Source organism: Pogoniulus pusillus, chromosome Z (genome assembly GCF_015220805.1).
Source record: "Pogoniulus pusillus isolate bPogPus1 chromosome Z, bPogPus1.pri, whole genome shotgun sequence".
In the NCBI taxonomy this organism is placed as follows: domain Eukaryota; kingdom Metazoa; phylum Chordata; class Aves; order Piciformes; family Lybiidae; genus Pogoniulus; species Pogoniulus pusillus.
The window spans coordinates 104,205,953-104,216,179 of record NC_087309.1 but is presented as its reverse complement, the minus strand read 5'-3'; the positions used below and the strand labels follow the sequence as shown (position 1 = coordinate 104,216,179).

The following is a 10,227-nucleotide window of genomic DNA, read 5'->3' as shown; positions in this document are numbered from 1 at the left end:
GTCTATCTGGACTTCAGCAAGGCCTTTGACACTGTCCCCCACAGCAAACTGCTGGCTAAGCTGTCACCCTGCGGCTTAGATGGCAACACTCTGTGCTGGGTTAGGAACTGGCTGGAGGGCCGAGCCCAGAGAGTGGTGGTGAATGGTGCCACATCCAGCTGGCGGCTGTCACTAGTGGTGTCCCTCAGGGGTCAGTGCTGGGCCCCATCCTCTTTAACATCTTCATAGATGATCTGGATGAGGGCATGGAGTCAGTCATCAGCAAGTTTGTAGATGACACTAAGCTGGGGGCAGATGTGGCTGGGTTGGAAGGCAGAAGGGCTCTGCAGCGGGACCTTGACCACCTGGGCAGATGGGCAGAGTCCAATGGGATGGCATTCAATAGCTCCAAGTGCAGGGTGCTGCACTTTGTCCACAACAACCCCATGCAGAGATACAAACTGGGGATGGAGTGGCTGGAGAGCAGCCAAACAGAAAGGGATCTGGGGGTGCTGATCGATACCTGCCTGAGCATGAGCCAGCAGTGTGCCCAGGTGGCCAGGAGGACCAATGGCATCCTGGCCTGCATCAGGAATGGTGTGGTCAGCAGGAACAGGGAGGTCATTCTGCCCCTATACTCTGCACTGGTTAGACCACACCTTGAGCCCTGTCTTCAGTTCTGGGCCCCCCAGTTTAGGAGGGACATTGAGATGCTTGAGCGTGTCCAGAGAAGGGTGACGAGGCTGGTGAGAGGCCTTGATCACAGCCCTATGAGGAGAGGCTGAGGGAGCTGGGATTGTTTAGCCTGGAGAAGAGGAGGCTCAGGGGAGACCTTATTGCTGTCTACAACTACCTGAGGGGTGGTTGTGGCCAGGAGGAGGTTGCTCTCTTCTCTCAGGTGGCCAGCACCAGAACGAGAGGACACAGCCTCAGGCTGTGCCAGGGGAAATTTAGGCTCGAGGTGAGGAGAAAGTTCTTCACTGAGAGAGTCATTGGACACTGGAATGGGCTGCCCGGGGAGGTGGTGGAGTCGCTGTCCCTGGGGCTGTTCAAGGCAAGGTTGGACATGGCACTTGGTGCCATGGTCTAGCCTTGAGCTCTGTGATAAAGGGTTGGACTTGATGATCTGTGAGGTCTCTTTCAACCTTGGTGATACTGTGAAACTGTGAAACTGTGAGAACAGATTTGAAAAACAGACAAGCACAGAATGAGAGGGGGGGGAAAAAAAGAAAGAAAACATGCTGGCATTAGTAAATCTTTTGTGTAGGTTTGCCTGCTTCAAAAAGTCAAGAAGCATGTAAGAGAGGGACCCTGAATGGAAGGGTCTACAGTAAAGGATGTAGTAAGCTTTTTAAAACGTTTGCAAAAGAAGAAAAAGTGACAAGATTATACAGGTTGGGATTTGTATTCAAGGTAGAGTTTAGTTACCAGTGTAAGGAAAGGAACTAGACTTTCTGAAGATTTTTACATTATTGATTGCTTTTATTTTTTAAGGTTATTTTTTTAGTTCTTACACCATTTTTATATAAATATAAAGCATACCTTTTTTTTTTTTTTTTTTTTTTTTTTTTTTTTTTTTTTTACTATTGTTTTGTTTAGGTCTTACCAGGTGTCTGCATTTGAGATTTTGTCCCTGAGTCGCCTTCTAGGTGAAATGTAAAGTGTTGCCACTAGTCATAAACTGATTTTTCTTAGCAAATTTACATGACTAATCAAGGAAACCGATGGCATCATGTAATGATTTGCTCAATATATTTTCACTCTTCCTCATTTTTCAGCAAATCCTCTCCACACCTGAGAGCCCAGTGATGCGCCTCAAAGGACTCTCTCCAGACAGGGTAGCAGAATCCCAAGGCTTTTCTATCCATGCCACAGGAATAGCAATGGCTTCTTCCAAGAACAGGTTTTTGTGAATTGACTTCTACATCAAGCAAAAACAACGGACACAGCAAGGACAGCAAAAACACCTTTTATAAATCTCATATAAAGGAAAGTTTTGGAGTTTTTGGACATCAACTTTTTTACAAGTTGTTTAAGACTGATCATGGGACAAGAATGGTGTCAAAGAGCTGGACACTGAAATGAGTGGTAGAAAAGTATTTAGGCAAGGTAGAATGATAGTATTTGGAATAACAGAAGTGGTGTCTAAGCTGACTTTTAAGTGTAGAGGTTATTTTATATTTCTGTGGTATATTCACAGGTAGAGGCAGTAAACCATGTGGTGCATAAAGAGATGAATTCAAAGAAAATACACTTTCCATTAAATCGTTGTGAATCATATGGGACACAGATCTATGATTCTGTGATTCTGAAACTTCAGCAGTATTGATCAATTCATTTGCATGTTAATAACACAGATTCACGTTAGGGTTTTGGCCTACATTTTCCTGAGTCATTGCATCATGAATTTTGACTTGTTCTCTTTGATCTGGAAAACAGTTTTCATGGGAAGAAGGGGTGCTCTCGCCTTGCCAATTTAGTATGTAAGACATGGGCAGAGTGAGGAAAGCTAAAGGAGTATTTTTGATCATGTACTTGAATTTAGAGGAGTGCAAACATGTGAGGAATTTCCTCTATATTTTTTCCCTCAAACAGAATATTGCTGTGACCATTTGGATCCTGCAGACACAAATGCAAGCTTGCATCAGAGGAATTACACAAGAGACATTCAACAGACAAGTGTTGTTTAACTCTGGAAGGATACGGGTCAGAAAATGTGATAGAGACATATATAGGTAATGAAAGCAAACATGAAATGGTTGCTTCTGTTTCTCATAACACAAAAAGTAACATGTACAAATAAGGCTTAAATTAAGCAGAGGAAAACAAAACAACAAAAAACCCAGCAAACTCGTGATTACATCATGGAACTTGCCAGCATAAGATGTCTTGGGTAGCAGAAGTACAAATTTGATTTAAATGGCAGATTAGACAAATCCATGGGTGGAAGAGAAGTGCTTTCAAGAAGTTCAAATACAATGACACAAGTACAATTTGTGTGTTACAAGACCTCTAGGGTTTGCTGATTGCTTGACACTGCAATAGTGTATTTTGCAATGTGTTGAATTCATCCCTGCACTAATCCTTAACGTTCCTTCTTAGATTTCACAAAACCCAATAACTTCTACATTCTTATAATCTGAGTTGCAGTTAATTCTCCCCGGAATACTTTTAGTGCTATGTTTCTCAGTGGTGTAGCTGAGTGCTCATAACACTATAGTGTTTTGGTTAGTGCTGAACCAAGCTGTACTTTTCCAAACGTCCCTTGTCCTAAGAGTGTGCTGAGGGGTGGGCAAGATCATGGGAGTTGACATAGCTAGGCCAGTTGACCCAAACTGACCAAAGAAGTATTTCATGTTATATGACTTCAGCTCAGATATCTATACCAAGTGAAGGAAGGAAGTGTGGCAACATTCATCGATGACATCTGTCCTCTACTGCAACTGCTCCTGGAAGTATAGCCCTGTTTCCTAGAGAATGACCATCCACCATCTGCTGACATGAAACAGTTTGCTTTTGCTTCTGTGCAGGGCCTTTGCTTTGGCTTTGCATTATATTAAATCGATTCTGGTTTGACTCCTGGGCTTTTATTATACTTTCCCTCCCCCTTATCCATCTAAGGGATCCAGAACACAACTTGTCCTATTTATTCCTAAAGAACACAACTTACCCTATCTATTCCTACACAACACAACTTATCCTATTTATTCCTAAAGAACACAACTTACCCTATCTATTCCTACACAACACAACTTATCCTATTTATTCCTAAAGAACACAACTTATCCTATCTATTCCTACGGAACACAACTTATCCTACTTACTCCAACAGAACACAACTTATCCTACTTACTCCTACAGAACACTAATGATCCTATCTATTCCTAGGGAACACTAACAATCCTATTTATGTCAGAGAGGCCAAGACTGTGAGGACGGGTCTGTGAGTTGTCCCTCCGTGCTGCAGCACCAGAGCCAAGGCTGTGCCGAGTTGTTCTCCTGAGTCCTGCTCCCAGATGTCACAGCAGGACCCGGCCTCAGGCACTAATGGCCGCTGTTCCTGGCTTCCTTGGCTGCAGTGATCAGCGGGATCAGGCTGGAGACTGGCCCCGCTGATGTCACAAATGGGTGCTGTGCAGAAGAAGAAACACAAATGAACCATTTCTGTCCAAACTCAGGGGCCCACAGGCTCAGGCAGTGCTCCCCTGCTTCCCAGCCATAAGCACAAAGAGAACTGAGGGCACCACCTGCCCCTCTGTTTCCCTGCCCAGTCCCTTGCTACCACGCTGGGCATGGCCCATGGTGCTGCCAATCCATTTCTCAAGGTGTTCTCAGCTGGCTGGGACTTTGGCCCTGCCAGACCTCTGCGAATGCTGCTGCTGTGCCAGGACCTTGTAGCTTCCAGGAAGCTCAAATGCTCAAAACCCTTCCTTGGTTCCTGCTCCCTAAAGCCATGGGCTACTTTAGCTGTCACAAAGGCTGAGGGGCATCAGCCATTGCTCAGGGAACCTCAACAGCTCCAGGACATGTTTATCCCAGTAGGGTCCAGGCCCAGGGCTGCTCTGAAGGCTGCTGAGGTGCAGAGTTTCAGCAGCAAGACAAGAGCAGGCAGATACATGATGAAGTGCTGAGGTGCTGAGCTCTGCCTTGCATGGGAGCAGGGCCTGCCTGGCATCATTGCACCTGAGGGTCCATAGATGCCTTCAAGTGTTGCTGCTGAGGAAACCCTTCCCTGCACTTGCAGCTGCTTTGCAGTTTACCTGCAGCAGGTCCCTGGCAGACCAGCGCCTGTCCACATCCACCTCCAGGCAGCACTGAAGGAAGCTGAGAAGGGCAGCAGAGAGCTCCTCGGGGTTCTGCAGCTTTGGTGTCTCACCAGCAGCTAGCAGATCGCACACCTAGATGAAGAGGAAGCACAAGACTTCATCTGCTTCTTTCAGATCCACAGATGTTCCTCCAGAGCCCTGTCAGTTCTTTCAGGCCCAGTCTCAAGGGCAGCTTCTTCCCTGGCAGAGGCATAGAGATGACGTTTTTGGACCGACAAATACTCCACCCTGCTGCAGCCACAGCTATTCCAGTGTCAAAAGCATCTTGCCTTGATGCTGACTGCATTGGCTGACTCAAGGAGTCACCAGCACCAGCATCTTTGACTTCCCCACAGCAAAGCTGCTCCAGTTGTACAACAGTATCTACTGCTGTGCCCCTTACCCTGTTGTCACTTTCGCTGGCAAAGGGAGGCTCTCCTTCGGCCATCTCCACTGCCGTGATGCCAAGGGACCAGATGTCCACCTTGGCACCATAGGGCTCTTCCTTCAGGATCTCTGGAGCCATCCAGTGTGGAGTTCCAGCGTAGCTGGTCCTCTTGCTCTGCTCAGGGGTGAGCAGAGCGCAGACGCCAAAATCAGCTGAGAAGAAGACCAAGCCTTGTTAAAGCCAGGAGGAATGGGGACAGCAAGCCAAAGAGACACCCTCTGCACCCAGGCTTGCTAGGGCCATCCGCTTGGGTCTGCCAGCAGAAGCGGCCATGCAGTGGTTATCAGCACAGCAGCCAAAGCCCTGCTGAACCCATCTCTTTACAAAGGCCTCCAGCTCCATGCAGTGGCCTTGCTACACCTGAACTCTTGTCACTCCCTCTCTGTGGCAGGAGCTGCCCAAGCCACAGCCACTCTCCACGCTTGTTTCCTTTCCTGTCCTCCTCTGCATGCTGGAATTGCACACTCAGCTGGCAGCAGTGCTCCAGGCACTGCCACAGCCATCACTTCTGGCTACCTGGCAGTCGGTCAGAAGCAGTCCCACACCACATGCTGGGAAGGTAGCCCCTGACCAAGGTTTCTTACCCAGTTTCACAGACCCGTCCATCCCAAGTAGGATGTTACAGCCTTTGATATCCCTGTGGATGATGTTGTGGGAATGAAGGCAATCCAGACCTTGCAGACACTGAGGGATAAGACAGAAACAGGAGGGTAAAAAATCCATGGCCTGAGTTCATCCCAGGAGCTAGCAAAGGGCGCTAGGAGATTTCACTTCTAGATGGATTGTGAGCAATGTCAGAGTCTTGTGCTCTCCAGAGGCATAGCTTGCTGCTGTAGTGCTAGCAGAGGAATGACCTTCCACAGGAAGGCCCACTCTGTCCTTTGGTGCAGAGTATCCCCCGAAAGCACAGGCAGAGTGGCTGCTGCTGCACTGGCTGTGCTGCCTCCTTCCCTGTGGCAAACTCTGGCTGGCCAAAACAGAAAAGCCCTATTGCCTCTGAAGATGCCATCTCTCCTCTTCTACCCACCTGTGCAGAAGGACCACCCTGTCCCAATGTCTGGAAGCACAGGTGGCAGCCCTTACCTCCCTGCAAACCACTGCTGTTTGTTCTTCATTCATCTGGGTTGCCTTAACCACATCCCCCAGGGAGCCTCCAGCCAGATATTCCAGGACCAGCCACAGCTCAGCACCCACCAGATAGCTGGAAGGAAAACAGTGGCAGAGTAGAGCAGTGTTCAAGAGGTCACTTCTCTGCAAGGGAGTATCTCTGGCTGGCACTCTGCAGAGGATCCCTCAGCTGGTGAGAACAGAAGCACTCACCTGTCCAGGTAGCTGACGATGTTTGGGCTCTTATGGTCCCGCATCACGAGGATTTCATTTATCACATACTCCTCGTCCTCTGGAGCCACACGGATGTGCTTGATGGCCACCTGCAGTGACATTGAAACCCATGAGCTTCAGCAGGCTGCTGCACAAAACCAGCATGGACTCACTGTGAGTGTTTGTGTGGAGCCATAGGCAAGCTGTGCCCAGCTCTCTCCTTCCGAGACTCAGGAGCTCACCCTCATACATGACAATCTCCCCTTTCTCTGCTGCCTCGGGTGCTACTCACAGGACACAAGATATGTGGAGTTACTGCAGCAAAGAAACCCCCTTGCTCTGACAGAGCTTTCACTGAGCAGCTGAAGAGAGCAGAGGATGGATTTTGCCTTCTGGTGCTACTTTCAGAGGAAAGGGATGAGGGTGACCTGAAAGCCTCATCCCCAGTTTGCAGTCCTGGGGAAGGCAATGAAGAGCTGCAGAAGCTGCTGGCACTCCTGGCACTCACCTCTCGTTCTGTGGCCATCTCAACAGCACGATAAACAGCTCCATAGCTCCTGGGAGCACAAGAGCAGCAAAGAAAGGAGGAGGGGGTTAGTGCCTGTGAGAAAAAGGCAGCCCAGACACGAGAGCTCTGCTGCCTGCAGTGGCTCCAAGTGTCCTCTGGCATTTACAGGTGCCTCGAAGGCATAGCTGTGGTTGGACTTACCCTTGGCCAAGCTTTTCGGCTTCAGCGTATTTACTCTCAGGCTCTCCCATGCTCACAATGCTCCCTGGAAGACACAAAATTCAAGAGGCTTCCTTGAAGATGCAGCAGAGCAGCTCACAGCCTTGTACTCAAGCAGAAACTATCTCTGCTTTTGCCGTGGCTGCAGAAGGAAGCTCAGGCACACCCAGCCCAGGCACAGCTGCCCTCAGAGGCAGCAGCAAGCCCCAGAATGCTCTGGCTGCCTCCAAGGATGCTCTCAGCTTGTGTAGGAAGCTGTGAGTGACTGCTGGCACTCAGCTGAGGATGAACATTGGGCGGGGGTTGGCCTGAGGCATGCACAAAGTGCAGTGCTGTCTCAGACAGGAGTACAGGACACATACCAAGCTTGTCCAGGGAGGCCTCATCTGGCTGCTGCTGCCTGCACCTCTCGCTGTAGGATCCCCACACCTGTGACGAGAAATGGTTTAGGGTCAGAAAGGAGGCTTGCAGTCTTGCACCAGAATGGCACTTGGAGGGCAGACCCTCAGGAAGATCCAGTCTGCCACATGCAGGGCTCTAGAGCTGTGTGGGTTTGCTGTCCCTGTCCCAGACTGCAGAGGCACAGTGGCAGGCTGCACAATGGCAGGGGCACAATGGCCACCTGTGTGGGACTGCGACTCTCTGCACTGATGACAGAGAGGCTGCAGGGATGCTTTGGGCAAAGCTGTTCCCTTTTTCACCAGCAACACTCAAAGACACACAGCCACCTTTTTCCTGGGACTGTGATGAATTCACACTCCCTGTCCCAGGATTCCGAGGGGACTCATGGCTACGGGACATAGGCAACAGATTGTGCTGCTGTCAGTGGCTTTGGTGAAGCACTAGGTCATGGCAGGATTCTAGCCCTGAGAGACTTCATCCGGGAGCTGCCTGACCAGAAACCTCTCACTGCGCATGTCACCAAACATGGCGCTGACCAGAGCTGGGACTTACTGATTTTCTCTCTTCAGATGGTGGGACCACAACAGGCAGGGGCTCATAATCATCATCCCAGTTCTCGCCATCCTCAGCCTCGACATCCTTGACTCTTTCGGATGTATCACTGGCAGGCTCCTCTCTGCCATAGTCCTCGTATTCATAGCCACCTGCTCCATCATAATCCTCATCAGCAGAGGCCAATCCATCTAGCAGGCATCCTGATCCTGGTGGTGTCTCCTGTGGACAGACAGGAGCACAGGTGACAGTCACCACTTGGGAGCTGCAATCACTACACACCACTTCAGTCTGCTTAGCCACCAGAAACCAGTCTAGACATGGCTAAAGTCCTGCAAGCCTCAGCTCTAAGGTGCAGTTGGCTCAGGTCATGGTAGGACTGTAGCCTTGGGAGTCTTCAGCCAAGGGCTGTCTGATCAGAAGCATGCCCCTGAAAGACACCAAATCCAGTGCTGACCAAGGCTGGCACTTACTGATTTTACACTTCCGGGTTGGTGCAGCCTGAGAGGTTGATGTTCACAGCTGTATGGCCTCTCTCCAAAGCCCTTCTCCTCTTCATCGGAGCCAGCAGCAGCTCCAGCATTCTCTGCTCCTGGCCCCGAGTCCTGTGGACAGACAGGAGCATGAGTGGCTGTCACCACCCTGTCTTGTGAATCCATTTGGTGTTTTTCAGTGTGGCTAAGGACAACTAAATCACCCCAGCCTTCAGTCGGTCTCACTTTGCAGCACATCACAGACAGCCACACCTGGCAGCTGGTTACCTGCTCTGGCTTTGTGCCTTCCCCACCTGTAGCAGCTGGTTACCAGCTCTGCCCTTGCCCACCTGGACTGGAGCACACTGTCAGAGAGCTGCCTACACACAGAGGCTTGTAGCTGGGCTGAGAGTCAGGTGCAGCACCCAGCTGTGACAGGCAAGTGCAGAAAGGGGCTGCTGCTCTGGCCAGAGCAGGGAATGGCAGGACAGACATTCCAAGCACACCTCACGGCACGCTCCACGCTCCTCCACCCCTCTAGAAGCAGCAAAGGAGACTTCCTCACTCACCGAGGGATGGGCTGCCCTGAATCCACGGCCGATCTGATCTGCAAGGAGCAAGGGAACAGGCATCAGAGGCGTCAGCAGCCTCTGCTGTGGGCAGCCCCACAGAGCAAGCACACCCGAAGGGCTGGCGTCTTTCTTTCGCAGCAGCCCTCCAGCAGCACTGGCACTCATGGCAACAGGACAATGCTCTACCAGGTTGTTCTTTTGGCACAGTTCTGCTGTTTAGTTTCTGCCCTGCTTTGCCAGCAAGTCAAAGAAGTAGAAACTTGCTCAAGAAAATGCTTCCCGCTGTGCACAGGAGCTCCTAAAGCAGCTTTGTCACTCTCCTGTCTCTCGAGCTGCTGGCAGTGTTTCCCCGTGAAAGCTTCCCCACAGTGCCCCTTAGCCCTGGCACTGCTGTAGCCAGGAGCTCCAGCAAACCAGAGCTGTCTCGGCGGTGATCTTGTTTAAGACCCGGCTGGGCCACTGAGGAAGGCTGCGAGAGCACAGACACACAGCAGGCACATTCGCTGCTCTCTCTACTAACAGCCTCTACTCACTTGCCAACAGCCCTGCCATCAGCCAGGGCTTGTCCAGGAAAGAACCGGCGGCAGTGGCCCACTCCAAGAGGAAGGCAACGCCAGCAAGGAGCCGCATTGCCATCTCTGCAGCACCACGCAGCGACTGCCTGGGCAGCTACCCGAGAGGATCTTCTGGCAAGGGCAGGCACGGGAGAGTGCTCTGCGCACCGGGAGAGCGCTGCGATCGCCGAGGCGTCAGGTCCTGCTCCTGAGGCGGCAGGGCAGTGGCATCACAGCAGAGCGCTGCGAGGTGTGCTTGTGACATCAGCGCAGCTGCCCGGGCCCCTGCGCGCCTAAGCACGGAGGGCCTGGGCAGCTCTCCTCTGTCCCAGACACTCACCACAAGTGCTCATGCTCCATAACCTCTTGCTGAACAGATTCCTGGAGCCGTGGGG

At 50.9% G+C, this 10,227-nt stretch overlaps 1 protein-coding gene across 1 annotated transcript; it reads right to left on the bottom strand.

Moving 5' to 3' along the window:
• Nucleotides 1-3,990: 3,990 nt before the first annotated feature.
• Nucleotides 3,991-9,908, bottom strand: LOC135192985 (serine/threonine-protein kinase PAK 3-like). Its single transcript, XM_064176375.1, has 13 exons — nt 9,812-9,908; nt 9,213-9,313; nt 8,707-8,838; nt 8,234-8,455; nt 7,642-7,708; nt 7,262-7,325; nt 7,061-7,109; nt 6,553-6,662; nt 6,316-6,433; nt 5,817-5,916; nt 5,188-5,384; nt 4,740-4,877; nt 3,991-4,110 (listed from the first exon to the last, which is right to left on the bottom strand). Exons 1-13 carry the CDS (start codon nt 9,906-9,908, stop codon nt 4,024-4,026), a joined length of 1,482 nt encoding a protein of 493 aa, XP_064032445.1. The 3' UTR covers nt 3,991-4,023.
• Nucleotides 9,909-10,227: the final 319 nt, after the last annotated feature.

Excerpts from the sequence above, each read along its gene's own strand:
- LOC135192985 (XM_064176375.1), bottom strand. The coding sequence starts at position 9,908 with ATGCGGCTCCTTGCTGGCGTTGCCTTCCTCTTGGAGTGGGCCACTGCC. Across the intron at positions 7,110-7,261 it reads GCCGAAAAGCTTGGCCAAGG|GAGCTATGGAGCTGTTTATC; the intron begins GTAAGTCCAACC and ends TTGTGCTCCCAG. Across the intron at positions 5,917-6,315 it reads CAGCAGTGGTTTGCAGGGAG|TGTCTGCAAGGTCTGGATTG; the intron begins GTAAGGGCTGCC and ends CTTATCCCTCAG.